This window comes from Lampetra planeri, chromosome 30 (assembly GCF_965212315.1).
Source record: "Lampetra planeri chromosome 30, kcLamPlan1.2.h2, whole genome shotgun sequence".
Lineage (NCBI taxonomy): Eukaryota > Metazoa > Chordata > Hyperoartia > Petromyzontiformes > Petromyzontidae > Lampetra > Lampetra planeri.
Genome location: NC_136136.1, coordinates 11,623,189 through 11,643,500, shown reverse-complemented (window position 1 = coordinate 11,643,500; position 20,312 = coordinate 11,623,189). Strand labels below are relative to the sequence as shown.

Genomic DNA, 20,312 nt, shown 5'->3' with positions numbered 1-20,312 from the left:
GTTGAGGACTCGAGTCATAAAGATGCCTAGATGGTGAATCATTAACGTTCAAGTCAGGGGCGAGCGTCGGGCGTGAGTGCAGCAGTACGGAAAATAATAATGGGGACGGGGGCTTATTGTTGAGGTGAAATTAAAAAATAAAGAGTGTAGACACACACAAGACATTGAGAGCAACTCACCATCATTTAGTACAATAACAAGAGAGGAAATTGTGCAGAACGCAACCCTGTTTTCCCCCTAAGGCCTATTATTTGTCAAACACGTTTTTTCCCAACACGGCATTTTCCAGGAATGTAACCCCCCACGCGTTCTAATAGATCTGCCTGCACACTTATAATGCAAAATGTGCATTTTTATAACTTTGTGTTTAAAATTTGAGAATGAGGTAGTTATTAGTCATTTAAAAGCATAACTCGGTCCATCAGAAAATGTCTCGGCTGAGCGGTGTTTCTGTGTGACTGCTCCACTCATCTGGAACTCTCTCTCCCGGTCCACATACAAAGCATTAAAACTCCCTCTGCCTTCAGGAGTCAGCTAAAGGCACCGCACTTGTTCAAGCATACAAGGTAACACGAGGCTGTGCCCCACGCATTCCAGTTTGCGGTCAGACAATGGCTCGTCTGTTTTGTCAAATATGTACACTCGACAAGTTGTCGTAATATCGTAAATGTAGTACCTTAAGGGCGCTGAGCACAGCTGTGAATATATTTAGTTGTACTGCTTGTTGTCTGATGCCCTTGGCTTGTTTGATGCACTCAGCAAAGTGTTCCAACATTTGCAGCCTGAAACGGAACGGCATTAATGCGTTAATGATTCCAACATCACTGCAGTAATACAAACCCCAAAATGTGACGGCAAGGGTACATCCATAGTAATTGAGAACTGTAGCGTCAATGGCACACAACCAAACACCACATGATTGTGTAATCTGCTAGTTACAACAAGTTATAAAACTTACATGAATCTTTCATCCAGAGACAGCTGTCTCTGGTGTGGACCAATCAGTTTAAAAGACAATGCATATATTATCAGTATGTTTTTTTTGCATTCTGACCACAAGTATTGTGGTTAATGCAGACATGATTCCTTGTAAAAGGTTTCAGTTTGGTGTTTTAATATCTTAACACCTGTTTTGTTGCCAGAAAAAAGGGAAAAACCTATACTCACAGAGCATCTATATTCACAAATTCTACTTTCGTGCAGATTTTCAAGAACCTAACCCACGCGGATGTTGAGGCCTGACCATACATTTTATTTTGAATATAAACAAAACTCTTTAAACCTAAGAAATTTTCGAATTTTACAGGTAAGGCCCACTGAGCTATACAGCTCTTTTTCAGAAGCGACCTGGCCACAAATGATAGCTCAACAAAGTGGCTTATGTGGAAATTTATAACAGCCAGATATTCTTAACGCATGATTATAAATGTGGAAGGAAAAAGCGGAGGATCCGGAGAAAAATCCACACCACCACAGAGAGAGACACACCACAAACTCCGACTATAGAGCAGGCATCAGGGTTGGGATCGAACCAACGACCTGTATACCAGGCGAGGCAGTTAACATCTCACCACCGTGGCGCCCCCTCATCAGCCCTGGCCAGCAAAACTTTTATTCAAATATAGTACGATGCATTGAAGGGTTAAGAGAGAAGGCAGTATACCGGTGCTTGAAGGAAACATGTGGAAAGACGACCCCAAAGAGAGCGACCGAGGCATCGATCACCGACACGCCAAGCGGCAGCGGCCCGGGCACGGCCTCCCCCTCCGCCGCCCGCAGGTAAATGGATGAGGGGTCATGCTCCAACGCACCACTGCCAGAGGCACTGTTTGGCTGCAACTTAACAGAATAAAATTAACAGTATAAATTAAAATACACAACAGATATATAGATACATATTTTATATATATTTACAATATTCATACAATCAGACGTCAAAGTGATTCCAAATCAAATGAGCAGAGGCAGTTATCATCTCCTGTTGTGGAAATTCCTCATTCCGATGGCAGGTTGAGTCTCTCCATAGGATAACTGCTGTAAAAATACCCACAATATGAAACTTCATCTATTAACCTTGGTGGGATGATGGGCTGAGTCAATCCAAAGTAGAATTGAGCTCGCAACCTTCTGATTGCAATCCACTCACTCAACCGCTGAGCCACCTGGCCAGATTAATTGAGCCGAGTTAAAATTGTTAACACTCTGAGCTTGAAACATTCAGTGAAGCAGAAGAAAATGCAAACATCATCAATCAACAAGATTATCCCATGTAAGTACATCATAATAGTTAAACATTAAATATAGTATTATCCAATGTGCTAATGTGTGCTTGTTATATCAAGATACAAACATTTGATATAGTTGTCAAACAACACGGGATAATAAAAACATTATTGCTGATGAGAAAGCGAGTATAGTGAGAGCATTGATGAGCAATAAAGGCACAAATAAGTTAAAATGAATTGAGGGAAGTTATTGGGACATGGAAGAAAGATAAGAGCATGCTCAAAACATGCACGGCTATGACATGTAGATCAGCATTTGTTGCGCATTGTTGTATAAAAGAATGGCATTATTAAAAGCCTTCATAATAATGCCATTTATAACGTGGCACATTTTGCAGACAAAGTCAACAACTCAACGGCATGGAGCCAAGCTCAGGGCTGCTGGAAAGCCTGACCAAACAGATAGGCCTTTAGATGTTTCTTCAAAGTCAGAGTGCGTTTCATGTTGCAGATGTGCAAATGGATACAGTTCCACACTGAGGCGACGACAGCGGAGAACCGACATGAGACTGTAACAGTTTAGTGTAGTGTATAGTATTGTATAGTGTAGTGTATAGTCGTGCAGTGTAGAGTGACGTGAGGCTATAACAGTTCGAGACCCCCTTGGTGTCCAAAGCAGATTTTGAGCGACGCTACTGCTGCTGCGTAGGGTTCTACCGTGAGCCTCAGTGCAAGGGTAGAGTCGTGAGGCTAGGTGTGGTGGTGGGGAACTGGTGAAGGCGCGATGACAAAGGCGATCGGTACTGCCCTCTATGTATTCCTTTACCTGATCCTCAATGAGCTTGTGGTCAGTTTCCTGCAGCCAAGATCCCAGCAGCACACTGTCGTCACAGTGGCAGAGGGAGCGTAGGAGTGATGTCGTTGTGTTGGCAGCATTATCGGTTAGAGTAAACTCTGCTACAAGCTCACGCAGCAAGGCGCTGAAGCTCCCTGCAACAAGAAGATGTTACGTGTAGATTGCACGCTACTGCATTATTTTCAGAGGAGCACGTTCCAAAAATGTCCGCACCTCACGCTCTTGTCGGCTGTAATCGTGCAATTTTTCGTTTGTATGGTCATATACAGCAAATTCTCTGTTATTCGGCTTCCATGGGGAATGGAGGGTGTCGGTTAATCAAATATGCCGGTTATACAAGTTATACTTATGGTTCACCAAATTTTCCAAGTGAATAAAACTATTCAAGAAAGAAACGAAGCCTATATTGTAACTATAAGAAATTACGTACTCTTTTACAGAGGTACTTACCAGCCAGTTGTAGAGCATTCTAAGTTAATTGCAGAGAAGCAGTGGGGCTGTTAGAGTACAGGATACAGTAGTACAGTACTGTATGTACAGACTGCCACTAGCGCCACAACTCGGCAGCATCCTGAAGCTTCCGCAAACAAGAGATCTATAATAAGTGCATGGCAAGATGCTGGATGGCTGTCGGAATTTTTCCAGATTTGTGAGGGAAGATTTGTATTGCCGTCTATGACAGATGCCGGCAAAGAGAGAATTTCGGATGGTCAAGTGCCAGATACCAGAGCTTTTGCGGTAAACAAGTCTATTTACCTTCGTATGTTTTTGGTGGGAGGAGAGCCAGTATATCATACAGCCTGAGCCTGACCATGGCTGCACTGGCCTTGAGGTGTGCACCATGTGTCTTGATGACAGATGGGATGCTGAAAAAAAAGCAGGAAGATAATTTAGCCACGCTGCCGGTACATATATGTTCAGGGACAGCTTTAAATAAAGTTAGTGTCAATATCTTATCAACTAAATGCATTGTCATTAAAATTCTACAAACACAATCATTGTTAAATTTGAGTCGGCACAATATTCATTATGAAGCTGATATTTAAACACCCCATACCAATGTTGGTCATTGCTATAAAATAACTATTATAATCATAGTTGAATTAAAATAAATTTTGCATCCATAACATAAAAACATGTTTCAAAGCGCATAATTTTAGCATAGGGGACCCCCTAATGGAAGCTTAACTCGGTGGACCACGAGACTTGGCACCAGCCTGCAAGTGGGCATGAGTTTGCCAGGAGGGTGAAATATTTGCTGTAACCGCAATTGAATGTCAAATATGGAACATGGCGTTAAGAAATACCAATCTGATATAACCACTCATGCAAAAGACATTCTAAGATGTTACAGCAACAGTCCTAAGACACATTTTAACCGAATCAAAATCTATCTGTCACTTACTGCGTCATCATGAGCATGGCACACTCTATCGGGTTGAGTAGTCTCCTGATGACATCTTCAGTTAGCAGCTCCCCACAATGTGCAACGAAGCTACGCATGGCTGAGAGAGTAAACATCAACAACTTTCAACAATAAATGGTCGAATGTTAATCATAATGTTTAGTTTAATTTAATTTAGTGTTGATCATGCAAATTGCAGTCAAAATTGCTGAGGAACAACAGACAAGCTGGAAGGCACCGAGCCAGCACCAAGCTCTGTGGTCCTCTTCATATGAAGATGTTTCAGCTGATTAATGAGTGTTTATATGTGTGTGCGAGGAAACCGGACCAGGGACAAATCCTGAGCGTGTGAGGCTATCCCACAGAGAAGGAACAAATTAAATTCGTCCAAACTTTTCTGTACTGCCTTCTCCTGGCAAGCCAACATGAATATGCAAAACTGGTATTACGATTCAACATGCTGAGAGATAAAAACAAGTCTAGCGTTTGAATAAATACTGACAAAAAACATTCTTCCGGAGGGCGCATCGGACGTATTATTGAATTAAAATAATAATCTAAAGGACACCCGAAACAAGATCCATTACTTAATATACATTTGGGCTTGCATTAATTAATGAAAGTTAATTGCTAGATGTTATAAACAAGGATGTTCTCTTTAAGATATGGGTCAGAGTTCAAAACAAAACAATGTAATACTTACATAACTCAGAAAATCATTCGTGTCTTTGTGAAGAATATAAATAACATAAGCAGGACATGTCTCATTCATATATTTATAACTCTACATACAAAATGTAAGTATATTTTACACAATTTTCCATGATGCTAATGATTAATTCAAGTCATGCATAACATAATTTTGCAATGCACGAGGATGCATATCTTAAAAGAGGGTCCTTGCTTTTAACATTCAGCAGTTCACCAGCAATGCTTAGAGCAAGCCAGACTCTAATAATGAGACACTATGTTGAAACCGGTCTCGAGATTGCTTGTAGTGAATCAATACTGCTGACATTAACTCCAGGCCATGGGGCTGTTGGTTTGTGTAAAAAATACTTTTCCGTGAGAGGGACAAATGTATTGAGAAATATTGTCCACTCGTCTAATTTTATACACATTTGTTGGCAAATGTGTCGTGGCTTAATATTTTGATATAGTTAGTTAAAATTAGGTTACATATTATCACAAATACTGCAATGAGTTGTTTTCTAGATATACAGGGTAAATATATATATTCACTGAAGGACATGTGACATTTTTTTATCGGCCTCTAAACACAACATATTTGTGTTTCAACCGCCTCTACGGGGAGGGTTTCCACTTACCTATAAGATCTTTTACCCTGATGACGATTGCTTGTGTTGTGATCGAAAAGTCGTAGTTTACCTATCTACGTGACTTTACCGAAAGACCCAAAGAATATGAATTCCTGCAGTCACGAAAGCTCAAAGTGAAGATATTTGCGTTTGTTCGATGTGAGCAATTAGAAAATATTTCCACGTAAATATGGTAAATATTCCCCCTACAGGTTTAAACGAATTTTGAACGGTAAAATGAGACAGAATACAACGCACTATAGCACACGACTGGCCATGTGATTCGTACCACACAGTGCTCCTGCACGGCCTTCTAGGGTGACCTGCCAAGTGAAGGAATCCCCTCTGGTCTTCTCTGCCTCCATCTCTTTTGGAGATCTCGGAAAGACATTGCGCCACAAGAGCAGCATCTTCGGGAGGTGATACCTCACAACTGACGGCCCTGCAAAAGTACATGCATGTTATTTAACAAAATGTAATTGGGACAGCGAACAATCTTAGACGGCAAGGAGTGGTTAGTTCATCAAAGAAAATTACGGAACCACAAATGCAATTTGGAGTTTGGGTAAAATATTGCACTGGTTGAGTGTATACCAGTGGGGAAAACGTATCGCCAAAATTCACACTCAATTTTTATGCCATTCTGCTGAGGAAAACGAACACAGCCGGCATTGGCTACACGAAGGGCTGCCAAATCCCATGTCGGGCGGAGACCAAGGTACATCGGGAGTCTGGTCCTCCCAATGAGAAATGGATAACTGCTTTAGCCACTCATATGATTTTATATCAATGGCAGCTGTTCCATATTTGCAAACAATTTGAATAAAAATTATCAATGTAGAAAGGGCCGTGGCGTGCGTTCAGACCTTGCTTTATTGCAGAAGCCAAGAACAAGACTCTAACACACACTTTACCATCCCTCCTTAGTTTGGCCTATCCACCCTCATCCTAACCCAACTCCTATGTTCCATCCAACCTCCACCCACCAAACAATGAACAGAAAATGATGTTTTAATAATTACCAGGTAACACGTACAATAGTGATGTGCAAATGTGTGCTGCTGATCGATTACCCAATGTCATGAGGGCGCCCAGGAGAAGCCACCCTGCCTGGGTTCTCTGCAGAGACAAGCGGCTGTTCTGCGTTGCTGTGCGAAGCAAATCCTCTGCTATGCTCATTACCATCTGCAAAACACAGAGGTAGGACTTAAACGTTGAAAGCTGACGTAAATGTACAAATATATCTGTGAACAGACAATACATGCTTACATCTCTATGCACACTAACATGAATGCCCTTTATCCAGGAATGTTTGCTTAGTCGCAAGCCTTCAATAAGACTCCTGTACTGGGACTTCATTGTTGAGTGTTTTCGAGACATGTTTCATTTTTATATTTATATTGCTCATAATCTTGAGAAGTGATCACATTCAGAATCTGTAAGACTCTAGTTATAAATGAAAATAATGTTTTCTATATAAAATTTACATACTTGTCTGATGTGTGATCATTATATCTATAAATCCTGTTACAGACAAGGACATGGGATCTGTAATATTGATGTCTAGTTCCCTAATTAACTCTTCTTGTTCATTGATTTACCTCTCCGTTTAGCATATAACAATGCCCTGTAGAACAAATCGTGTCCTATTTCCATAGCACACATGCAAACATGCCAGTAAGAAATTGTCATTTCTTAAACCTGAAAATGTGCAATATGAAGAGTGGAAAAACTAAGTAAAGCTTGCTCACTCTACTAGTTTGCAGGTTTGTTGATTTGACATTAGCCTAAAATGCACCCAATCTCATCAGACCTTGTAAACCTACAAACCAACCACAATAAGACAGCTTTTCCACAGCCAAAAACATAGTAATAGGTTTTACCCTTTCAACTGGTACAAAACTGACACCTTTATACAAGGCATCATGTTTGCAATAACCACAACAAAAGCAGTCAAAATGCAAACAAAAAGAAACAACTCTGATGATGAAACATGATGCCTTGTATAAAGGTGTCAAGTTTTGTACCAGTTGAAAGGGTTAAAACCTATTACTATATTTTGCCACTGGTAAAGGTCTCATAGCCAAAAACATTTTAAACATGTCCTATCTGCCTTGCTAATTATGATTATAAAATGTGATAATTATTGATAATTATCAAATGTTACCAAAATGTTTTATCTGTCTGGCTCAGGTAGACAAGCAGTAAGAGCCAAGTGAGTTGGCCGCATGCTTTGGAAGCAAGGGTTGGCTCACGTAGCTTTGTAGAACTCCCAAGGTATCCAGGAGCTGACAGTACTGCATGTGGGTTGCTCTACCATTCGTGTGAACCACTGTTATTCCCCTCATATGCACAGGTTTTCCAACGTACTCTGAACAGTCCTTAATGAAACTGTCCAAAAAAAACCCCACAATATTATGGGACTGTTGGACAAGAACATCTGTATTCACCAATTTTCAGAGAATATGGAGATATTTAAAATCTTAAAACTTTTAGAATGAATGACATTATTAATATTACAAAAGTGTTACCTTTCCCTTTGTGTGAGGAACTCCCAAAGGACAATGTTGCACACTGCCCAGTAGGGCTGCAATGGAAAAGCTGTATCCTGTAACAGCATCTGGAGAGTTCTTTAAGCTGTTCATAAATTCTGTGCATCGCTCAAGCAGAGGAGTCAGCTGAGATGGTAATGCGATGGACACAGAGCGGAGACACCAGGCTGCTGACAAGCGTGCTGATATACTTGGATGGAGCAGGACAGAAATTACTGTATCCACAACACCTGGAATTGGACAAGGGTTAATTAGATATAGATTTCTTCAAGATATGCCATCAAAAGAACAAGAGAAACGGATTTTAGGTACAATAATCGCACCTCCGATTAGCACGGTTGGCTGCGTATGGTGCAAAAGAAATTCAACATACATAAATATTTCTTTAACATTTTTATGGTAGAGATCAAATATGGTAATATGCTGAATAATGTTGCCTCATTCACTATTCTACTTTACGTAGAGTAATAATAAAAACTGGAAATCCAGGACCATGATTCAAGTTGAGTGAAATTAATTGAAAAAAATTGCCTCTTAAACATGCAAAGTTATTGCATGCACTGTGAGCTTAAGAATAAATATTCTATGAATCACTATTATTTCACCTGGAACTCTGAAATTGCATAAACTTGCCCATAAAACATAGCTAAAGCATGGGATTATCTGCTATGTGATTATTCTTTTTATATTTAATTTCCGACAATATATTTAACTAACGTATTGAATATATTCTAGATTTGAAGTTTTCGTGACTGCAAGGATCCATACTCTTTGGTTTTTTCGGTAAAGTCACGTACGTACGTAAAAATAAAATTAATTAAAAATGAAAACAACTACATTTACTTGTTTTCATTTTTTATTTATTTTATCTTTACCTACGTGACTTTACCGAAAAAAACAAAGAGTATTGAATATATCCTCAATTATCGGCAACATACACACTCGCCAACCAGAATTGAACATGTAAAATAGCTGCGTGTTTTATATTGTCAATTAAATTGGCACCAACAGTAGTTTATCGACAACATATTGCAATGCAGCATAATCATGCTTGATAATTGAACATGTCTAATACCTCTTGATTTGATAATTTAATGTTGTCAATAATGCAGGATACGTTAAATATGTTACTGAATAATTGTCGATAACTGATACTCAATAATTGTGTAGTGGCATTACGGGGCGATGCCACTGCTCCCCGAGTGCAATGCCAGCCCCCAGTCAACAGGGTGCAGAAGAGTGCCCGGAGCAGGCCGGGCCATGGTACTCCGGTTGAACCCAAGGGGGCTTATGGGATGTCGTACGGCCAGCCCAGGACCTTCTCGAAGGATCTAGAAGGTGGGCGTGGCCAGGGGCGGGAACACCGGGAACGGATATAAAAACCGGACCCCTGAACGGGTCCGGAGGCTGTTGAGCATTTGAAGACCTGGAGCTGCCCACTGAAGACCCGAAGACTTGCCCTGAGAAGAGCCAGAGGACCGGACCCGAACCCCTGGCTAGGGTCGGGCTGAAGCTTAACCAGTGTAGGATTGAAACTTAACCAGTGTGAGGGCACGATAGTCCGGAGGAGATACCTCCGTAGTGTATCGGGTGGAAGTGGCCGTTACCCCTTTGTGTTAGGGTCTGTTAACGTTATAAATAAACGTGTTGCCTCCAGTAAGTCTCGCTCTCCTGATTACCCACTACAATTGTATTAAATAGATTTCCGAAAATCAAACATAAATAAAACATAACAAACACAGCAACAGATATCGTACAATATATTTAGCTCCACGTCTCTTCACGAGTTTCCCACATTTAAAAATGCATATTACCTGTGTGTGTCTCCTGCACCAAGGGAGCAGCTGTGGCACTGAGGCCCAGAATGAGGCTGCCCAGCTCTTGCAGTGCACACACGAGCATGTGCTGGGAGGCACACATGTCCACGGAGCCTGCCTTGTTGTCTGTGTTGCTGTCACTCGCCGCTGCATCTTAAAAAAAAACAAAAAGGTCAAAGGTCGAATACGGTTAAACCCTTAATAATCGCGGGTTGTACAATCGCGCTTTTGCGTATTCCACGACAAATTTATTGCGCAGTCGTTGTGATTAGAAATTCGTGGTTGTATTTTAAATATTCGCGGCCAACAAGTAGTAGTGCTCGCGTGAGAGCGGCGAGAGCGCGAACGTTGCCCCCCACCACTCTCCATCAGTCGGTCTTTGTCCGCCGCACTGATTAACAATGCAAGTGCTTTCCTTGTTACAATTTTTGCAATTACATACTCTAATATAATATTGATTTACTAATGTCTTTGTTGATATTAGCACTTTGAAATATGTTTATGATCATTATAATACAAGTACGTAAAATCATATGTATTAATTAATATATACGTACAGTTTATATCTTTAAAAGTAATTCAATACGTTAGTGCCTCCTGACACTATTTTCCTTGTATTAATATTCGCGGATTTAAAATTTGTGCCGTTCTCCACAAACAAATCCCCGTGAATACCAAGGGTTACTGGGAAAAAGTGTACTGCCTGTGTTTTGTTTCACTTGTACGTTAATTACATTTCAGATTCAAGTGGACTTCAAATGGCAGCTTGGGAATTAGTGGGAGATGAGACACGATCAAATGCTTTAGAAATATTCAGGATTATGGTAATTTATTCTCGAAAAATGTTGAAGGCTTGCACTCCAAACACAAGTCACATGAGCTAGCTTTCAGCGATTCCATCGGACAAAGACGGTGACCGCATCGCGCCATTTCAGATGCGCTTCTGTGGCCGTCTGGAACACTCTCCCTTCTGATATTCGGATGCCACTGAAGCTATGTACTTTTAAATCTAGATATAAAACTCATTTCTTTAAAACTGCATTTTGTGTTTAGTTTGTTGTCCTTCTCCCACACCTCCAATGAGCACGGTTGGTTATGTACGACGTGAAAGAAGTTCAACATACATACATACATACTTGTAGACCGTGCTTGACAGAAGCCATTCTGATGACAACTAAGAAATAACTCCAAGTGATTGAGGATCAGATTGTTGAGGATAGATTAAATCACTAAAATGCTAATGAAGTAGACAATAGGCCTCTTCAAAAAGATATACCACTTCAACAAGGTTACCCATAATGCAATGTGCAAGCAAAATTGTATGTTGCTTTGAATACAAATAATTGTGCGTGAATACATTTCTTATTTTGTGAGTGTGTTACTCAATATATCAATTCTAGATTTGAAGCGTTCGTGACTGCAAGGATTCATATTCTTAGGTTTTTTCGGTAAAGTCACATATGTGACTTTACCGAAAAAACCTAAGAATATCAATATATCAATACAGGCAACTATTCATATGCCAATTAAAACTGTTTTAAATTGTTATTCTTATCAGAGCCCCATTGTGTAGATTGCAGTCTCAAATATTATCTACTCTATCTCTGGTCTGTGCTATCTGTGTGCTATAAAGAAGGGACAATACCAAAAACGTTACCTATTATATATTTCCTTTTTATGTAGTGCTATGCACAAATGTGTTAAGTTTTAATGAAGTCAAGGCAAATGATAAAAAGAAAAACATTGTACGGGATTTTAAGAAGCGTATCAGAATGCTCCACAACTACCTACCCAGTGCTTTCATTTGCTTTGTAATGGCCTGGCAGATATCCTTGGCTGCCGCCACCTGAGCCTTTTCTCCGAGGAGGGTCCCCACAGTGGAGCGCAGAATGAAGGACACACAGCGGCGGGAGTAGACGGCCTCCACATGGTTCTGAGTTGCCCTCGGATTGGCCACGAGCCCCAGGATGTGCATCAGAAATGTGGGGAAGCTTCTTTCCAGCCACGGTCCTCCCATCGTCGAGACAAACACAACGTATGCCTGTGAAAACAAAATTAACTTTTTTTGTTTTACTCAATTACGTAAAATCAACCACGTTATTGTAAAGTCTACATCACAAGCATTACACAAGCACTTTAGTGTACATTTATCACGCAATACATTGAAATATCATTGTACCATTACTACCAAGGATGATGTGCAAAAAAGTCATTTAGTTGAATTTAAAATGAGAAACAAGTTAAATAAAACCGTTGAAAAATAGGTTTATTTCCAATATCACATGTCTGATTTTTATTTGAAGTTTTCGTGACTGCAGGAATCCATACTCTTTGGTTCTTTCGGTAAAGTCATGTAGGTATAAAATAAAACAAATCACGACGTGAAATGAGTGTAGCCCAAGGGTCATAAAGAAGTGGCCGGGGCTAGTGATGTTAACTCAACTCTGCTTGAATATAGTTAACTATCCTTTTGCCCGTCCAGGGACGGGTGTATTTCAGTAAATCTGAAACTTAATCTAAAGCAAAAAGCAGACCGCGATGTGATATTCATTGCATCAATTTGTGTGCAATTTGTAAGACCGTGGTGACAGACTTATTTCATTTAAAGGTTATAATCCCTTGTTTATCATGACGTCCTTTTTGTCTCAAGAGTGTTACGGAGATCACGTGACGTGAGGGTTCTGCCTTTGTAGTGAGGGTTGTGGAGTGACGTCACCTACTAATTATTATTATTAATGGCGGGGGGGGGGGGTCCATTTGAAAGACGTCATCTTTTCATGATTATTAATGAAGGGGACTGTTCGATGTGGAGTGACGTCACCTGCTCATGATTATTAATGAGGGGGGGGTGCTACATGTGGAGGACGTCACCTGTTAATGATTATTAATGAGGGGGGGGGGGGTCCATGTGGAGTACGTCATCTGTTCATGATTATTAATGAGGGGGGCTGGCCGACATAGAGTGATGTCACGCGCTGGACACACAGACATTCTTGGCTCATTATAAATGCCACCATCCTGCCCATATTTGATTACTGTAACACCATCTACTGCCTGGCTTACCACATCTACCCTGAAACGTGCTGTTCCGCTACACCACTTTGCTCTCCATTTTGCCCTCGATGCACCCCATTAAACTCATTATTCAAACCCGTACATCAACTGAAATCTGTCTTCCCTGGATATCCAGAGACGGCATCACCGACTGGGCTCTCTTCATCCAAAAGGTCCCCGAAACAAATCCACCAAATACCTAAAAGAACCACCAAGATCCTCCAACTCCCTCCAATAGCCTCATAAGTTTTAGCACTTAAAAATGGTTATGATCATTATTAAAGGTAAGTAAAATCACATGTATAAATTAATATATATATACAGTTTATATGTTTAAAAACATAATTAGATACGTTTATGCCCCCTAACACTATTTTCCTCGGAAGCTTTAAGTATTAATATTCGTGGATTAAATATCTGCGCCGATCTCGAAGGACGTATCCCCACGAACACCAAGGGTTTACTTGTACGTTAATTACATTTCAGATTCGACTTCAAATGGCAGCCTGGAAATTAGTGGCAGATGAGACACAATAAAATACTTGAGAAATGTCCAGGGCTATGGTCATTCACTCTCGAAAAATGTTGAAGGCTCGCAGAAGTGCGCCCCCCCCCGCCCCTGTTTTAAGAGTTACATCATTCATCAATTGTCCAAGTTGAAGTCCCAGCACTAGAACGGTGTTCGTTTGTGTATCGTCAGAGCGCGTTGGTGGCCAACTATGAAAACCGGCATTTACTAAAACCGCTTTTTGTTGCCGCCGTGCTCACGCACCACGCATCTCCTCCTTGTAAAATAGCCGGGCAAAGTGGCTCAACGGATTCATCTGTGTAACAAATCAAATTTAACCACGGTAATCCAGTAGCACACCTGGGTGACACCAACTCGGACTTCTCGAGGGATGGAGCCTCCACCCTTGAGCATCTCTCCGCCACTTCTCAGGAAGCCAGAGCCCCCACGCAAAAACCCCGTGGCCAGGAGTTCAAACACCTCCTCCAGGGTTGCTTTGCGTACATTTTGCCTCATCACTGCAAATGAGAAAAAAAAATTTCAGGTCAAATATACATATTATCCTCATGCAATATCGCATCCTTTGCCACTGCATCACCATTACAAGTAAACTATTAAATCTTGACTTAAAGCTTTTGTGACTGCAGTAATTCATATTCTTTGGGTCTTTTGGTAAAGTCACGTAGATCAGTTCAAAGAAAAATAACAAAAATAACAAAAATCTACGACGTTTCGATCGCAACACAAGCCGTCGTCATAAGGCAAAAAAAAAGAGAGGAAAGCTGTTGAGGCAGACTGGTTTGAAATGGGTGTAGCCCAAGGGTCAAACGAAGCAGGCAGGGCTATTTATGTTAATGTAAGTAGATTGAAGGACGACCTCCACGACGAGCGCGCGGAGGTGGCTATGTTAACGTGAGAGACGTTAGCATGTAATGTAAGATCGCAGAGCCGCAGCCACGTCGGCGCACGAGGTGGCTGAGAAATTTTACCTGTTCATGTAAAATCAGAGCCACAAATAACTAACATCGGTAGGCAAGATGGAAACATCACAGCCAGTTATGACTTAAACTGGTTAATAACGTCCTTCCAATGATTGCTCAGTTTGTACCCATCTTCTCGGTTGAAATTGTGTCTGTGTCTATAAATATGGATGGCTTCATGAACGAATCTTTGTTGATAGCCTGTGGGTTTGCAGAGTACCTTCGTCTTGGAGAAATCAATTTCATGTGAGCCCACTGCATTAAAACAATGATCAGCCACGGCCGAGGTGTTTGGTCCTACCGTGTTTCAGAACTGCCTCATGTTCACGAACACGGTTCGAGACATGTCGCTTAGTTTCCCCAATGTAACTACTGCCGCAGACACAACTTAGCCACCTCCGCGCACAGCTTAGCCACCTCCGCGCGCTCGTCATGGAGGTCATCCTCCGATGTAACATTAACATGCTCATTTCTTACATTAACATCAATAACCCCGCCCACTTCGTTTATGACCCTTGGGCTACACCAATTTCAAACCTTTAAAACAGTCTGCCTCAGCAGCTTTCCTCTCTTTTCTCAGCCTGATGACGACTGCTTGCGTTCCGATCGAAACGTCAGTTTTTTGTAATTTTTCTTTGAACCTATCTACGTGACTTTACCGAAAGACCCAAAGATTAAGTAAACTATTGTGCAACATTTTTTGTGTGGACACAATTAAAAGTGTCATTCTGGTTTGTGTGCCTCCTTCTGCTTCAATCTTCCATCTACTTCTTCACAGCCCCTTTCATTCTTCCTCCCGATTCATTCAAATGTAAATAATTTTATATTTAAAACATTTGTTTATTGCATTGTTCTGATAAACCAGCAGTGGTGGATACATGGATAGTGATCCAAGTATTTTTCGTGGATCTCAGGACAAATCAAAACACCAACTTAAGCAACCAACTATTTTTGTGATGGCTAATTGCAAATAAAATCCCTAAATATCATACTCTAGTAGAAAAACTTTTCTGGCTGACTTCCTACTTAGATTCCTGACTGCCAGCTCCTGTCTTATCTATGCAACAACTAAGTGATGACCTGAACCTATACTGTTTGAGAACCTGTACAACCTAGTCTTGGAGATGCCCTGTGCTAGTCTTTAGTTCTTGTTATAATATAATATATCAGCTTATCATCGAACCATTTGTGATTAAGATATTTTGCCAACAGAGCTATTGGAAATATTAATTCTACCCGGCAAAATTTACCCAACCATCAACAGCCAATATCTTCTGGGAGTCCCAAAATAGATCATATTTGGAATCAATAAATGAAACAATTCACTCAGATGGATACAAGTTGAATGTAGTAACAAGGAACACACATCATGTGCATGGATGTTATAAAGCTTTCCAACGTGTTGTTCTCTGCAGTATTTATTTAGTGATAATAGAGACTGATTTTAAACATCACCATCGTCAATAAGACGTGAAAACAAAATTCCAAAAATCCAGCGGTGGGTTAACAAAGGGTCCTAAAGTGTTTAAGTAGCAAACATGGAAACGCCTACAGTTGTAAGTATTAAGCAAAAAAAGCTTCCTTACCTGCCGCATGCTTGGGTAAAACAGCCGTGGCCAAGACGGTGCCAAGGAGTGTAGACACAGCTACTCGGACATCATAATTGGATCCTTCTAACGCTTTGAAGCATATTGTCGCCATGTTCTCAAGTTCACTGCTCCAAAGAAACACCGCTTCATTTTGGAGCTCCAGGAGACACTGCAGATGCAATTCATTATTTGGCGATGCTGCGTTGGCAGTGGTGCACAGGCACAATATGCAATAAAATATCTCACACTTGTAAGCTACACTGCTGAAAACAAAAACATATATAATTGTTGAAGTTTCAGGCAATGACCCCTTGTTGATGTGCTATGAAGGGCCATTGCCAAAAAACGCCACAGATTATATTTTTGTTCCTTTAAGGTAGTGCTGACAACTGCGTTGTTTATTTGCTGACAATGGTAATCATAACACGTGGAAATAAATGCTTATAAAGACTCGGTTACCTGCTACACATTCACATAGAGTACATACCTTTGCAGCTGCACACCGAACCGCCATTGAGCGATCAGTCAAGCAAACACGAGCCGACTTGTAAATGTCCCTGTGACACGAAGCTGCTGCTCCACCAAGACCACTCAGAATCTTCTGCAAGCTGATCATAATCTCACTTCGACCCTGCGACTGATAATACAACAAAACATTGACGACACGCACCTCAATTAAATGAGCAAAGAAGGAATTCATAATGTCCCTTTAAACCACTTTTTTCCTCAAAAATTCTGCCATTCTGATTGCCACATTAAGCAGTGGTGTCACCTGGGCCACCAAATGGCCTCAATATAATAAAAATTGTGTGTATACAGTAGTCCTCCGGTTAACGTTTTTTAATCCGTCCCTCGAAAACTACTGTTTACCCGAAATAACTGTTAATCGAAGAGAGAGCTGTTTCCACTGCTAAAACAGAACACGTAATGTAAACAAAGACAGTCAAGGTATAAACGCTCATATATGGACGTCGCCGATTGGCTGAGGGCATGGTTCAGCCCAATTACGAGCGCTCTGATTGGTCGAAATTGGCGCCTGCGTGCATAACATAAACGTATGGTTAATCAATATTTTTACGATTTGTCGAAACCATGGGGGTCCTATGGGAGGGCGCAATGTTAACCGAAAAACATTAACCGATGTCACTGTTAACCAAGGGTCTACTATTGAAATGATAAACAAACTCAATGTTTGACACGGCTGTGGCATATAATACATCCGATTACAATTGCAATTCAGTACTTCCACGATATAGTACAAGTAAAATAACATTTGTATTACAAGCCGTGACTTCAGGAATCGGTCTTGGAACCTGCATTCTGAGTCTTGTTTTAGCCTTGCATGTGCTTGGTAGTGGTTTTAAAGAGGTATCGTATGTCTCTAATTTATAAAACATGCGCAGCTGAGAAACCTGCCAGCAAAGAGTGGCATGCCTCTAAACAGATTGGCTATGCACACAAATGCAGGGCAAGAGATGTGTAGCAGTGGCAGCATTGTGAGGGGAACCATGACCACGGTGTTATCTTACTCTACCAAGCCACAGTTAGAGACTACAATAAAAAAAAACATGAATTGGACATTTCGATTTAAAGCTTTCGTGACTGCAGGGATTCATCTTCTTGGTTCTTTCGGTAAAGTCACGTAGAAGGGAAGTAATAAAACAATTAATTAAATAAAATAATACATTATTTTATTATGTTTTATTTGTATTATTTTATTACTTCCCTTCTACGTGACTTTACCGAAAGAACCAAGATGAATTGGACACTTCACATACCTATCAAATTTCAGTGACGGTATGAATAGCATATTAATCATGTGATACAAAAACAATAGCATTCAAACAATAGCCATTAAAGCATAGATAATGCTGACAAGATATCTGTGACGTGTGCAATTTAAAGTCACTGTTAATATTGCACCTCTGCGCTCTTAACAGCTTTGATGAGGTTCCCAATCGTGTCTGGGAAAGAGCTCCCCAACATGCGGCCCAGCTTCTCGTACAAGGCTCCAATGCAGGCAACAGCAGATCTAAAAAGGAACACATCGTTCATAATAAAACGACAACATTGTAAAAATAATCGTGGCAGATATTGCATTAGTCAAACATGTAAACATTAAACTAGCTAAGATGAACAGTATTCCTCTGAAATCTTGACTTAAAGCTTTCGTAAAAAAGGGGGTGGGGGAAGAGGGCCCCTTTTCCTGAAGACGACTGCTTGTGTTGCGATCGAAACGTCATCGTTTTTGTTTTTTGTTATTTTCTTTAAACCTATCTACGTGACTTTACCAGTATTCCTCTGCTTTAAGGGAGACCTGTGGTGACCGGTCAATATCAGTGCCTACATTTTACACTTACTGTCACCTTGCAAGATTCAGGAAAGCCCAAAGAGAGCTTCGAACTACTGCTCAGAAACAATATTCATTATGCTTAGGAATGGGAGGTAACTAACAGAAACCAACCCTTTATATAAAACAAACACAATGTCATATAATAAACAAATGTAAATTGTGGCAATATACAATAATAGCAGCAGAGAGGGAGCCAAGTTACCTGTACCAATATGTTTAAAACAGGAACATACCGAGAAAATTACCCAATTGATGCCTAGAAACCAGGAAGTCAAATTAACTGAAAACAAGAGTTATACGATATTTTTCATCAACCAAAACTAAATTGAAGTTGTTACTCTGAAACTAAACAAAAAAATATACATTCCTGGTTTTAACCAGTAACGAAACATATAACGCTCTGTAGTTGAGGTAATCAAAGTGAAATTGACTATGAACCCTGGGCCAGTTCATTGTTATTCTGCTAGAGATGCATCACATCTGCCGTGATCCCTCATTGACTGACACTTGCATTGAGCTTGGCACCGGGGCTAAGAGTGTATGGTGACATATGCGAGGTAAGGAATGGCAGGGTGTGTGGTGAGAGCTGTGGTAAAGGGAGTGTGTGGTGACAGGCTGTATATGTAAAATGTGTGCCGAGGTGTGGGTTGGGGGTGGAGCTGAATGGTTTGGTCCACAAAAAATCTATCCAGGTTTAAAATTTCAACGTAACTGAAGACATAATTCTTCATTATTTTAGGTATTTATTATTTGATCATTATGGCTGTAGCCCAGGGTACCAAATAATGCAAAATGGCCAAGACAATTAAATATTTTTTTCTGAGACACTATTTTTTCAAGGGATGTACTTAACTCCGCGACTCGGGTACCAATCAATCCAAAATGAGTGCTACTCCTCGATGTGAAAACGCAAAACATTAGCATAAAAAATACGTCATCGAAAAATTAAACTTTGAATAGCGCATCGTGTACAGCTCGTCCAGATGAGTAAGATTGCCGCATCGCCGACCATCAACAGACTAACAGTGACTGCATCACGGACATTATGCGAAAGCCGGGGTGTACTATGGCACCCCGGGGTACCACCATGAGGTTAATTTAACAGGATTATAAAATGCACACCAAAACAGTGCAACAATATATATTTTTTTCAAATCAACGACTTACAGTTTTGTTGGCAGATAACTGGGCGAGTCATCTTTGCTGCGTATAATTTCATTGCATTTATCAATGGTCTGGAAGACTGAAAACGTGTCGCCAATGCTGTAGAGGGTGGACAGAGATTTAGCGATGAGTCTACGAGTTGGTGGCCCAGGGGCCTCGCTCATCAAGTTGGTGAGTTGCTCCACCAGCCGGTTCTGGTTCTGCCTTGTGTCTATCTGTGAATACAAAAATATTAAAATTTTCAGTAAGTGATGGAACATTTCCTTTAACTCAGTATCAGTTGTACTTTCTCCAAAAAATATGAAGCAAGATAGAACCTTCATGGTTGATGGATTTATATATTATGCTCACAATTCAGGCATAAATTAACTTCCATTATGTCCTAAAATCAATCGCTCTTTTATATATATTAAAATGTAATATTTCGTCAGTAGTTTATCTTTGTCAAATCTAATATTGACATTCTCTCTCATGATAATTGCATCACTCG

The 20,312-nt window shown here is 40.5% G+C and overlaps 1 protein-coding gene across 2 annotated transcripts in view; it reads right to left on the bottom strand.

Moving 5' to 3' along the window:
* The window catches only part of LOC144728982 (HEAT repeat-containing protein 5B-like), a 47,343-nt gene that overhangs the window by 24,308 nt on the left and 2,723 nt on the right, over positions 1 to 20,312 (bottom strand). The window contains exons 3-17 of one of the 2 annotated variants that reach the window (XM_078608789.1): positions 19,826 to 20,037; positions 18,229 to 18,337; positions 16,793 to 16,942; positions 16,303 to 16,474; positions 14,097 to 14,254; positions 11,966 to 12,215; positions 10,172 to 10,321; positions 8,337 to 8,587; positions 6,879 to 6,990; positions 6,095 to 6,247; positions 4,487 to 4,586; positions 3,838 to 3,947; positions 3,052 to 3,215; positions 1,664 to 1,839; positions 677 to 782 (exon numbers count right to left, since the gene is read on the bottom strand). In XM_078608789.1, coding sequence (XP_078464915.1) covers positions 677 to 782; positions 1,664 to 1,839; positions 3,052 to 3,215; positions 3,838 to 3,947; positions 4,487 to 4,586; positions 6,095 to 6,247; positions 6,879 to 6,990; positions 8,337 to 8,587; positions 10,172 to 10,321; positions 11,966 to 12,215; positions 14,097 to 14,254; positions 16,303 to 16,474; positions 16,793 to 16,942; positions 18,229 to 18,337; positions 19,826 to 20,037 — 2,373 coding nt within the window. Of the gene's footprint in view, positions 1 to 676; positions 783 to 1,663; positions 1,840 to 3,051; positions 3,216 to 3,837; positions 3,948 to 4,486; positions 4,587 to 6,094; positions 6,248 to 6,878; positions 6,991 to 8,336; positions 8,588 to 10,171; positions 10,328 to 11,965; positions 12,216 to 14,096; positions 14,255 to 16,302; positions 16,475 to 16,792; positions 16,943 to 18,228; positions 18,338 to 19,825; positions 20,038 to 20,312 lie in introns of both variants that reach the window. The other variant, XM_078608788.1, reaches the window with a different exon arrangement.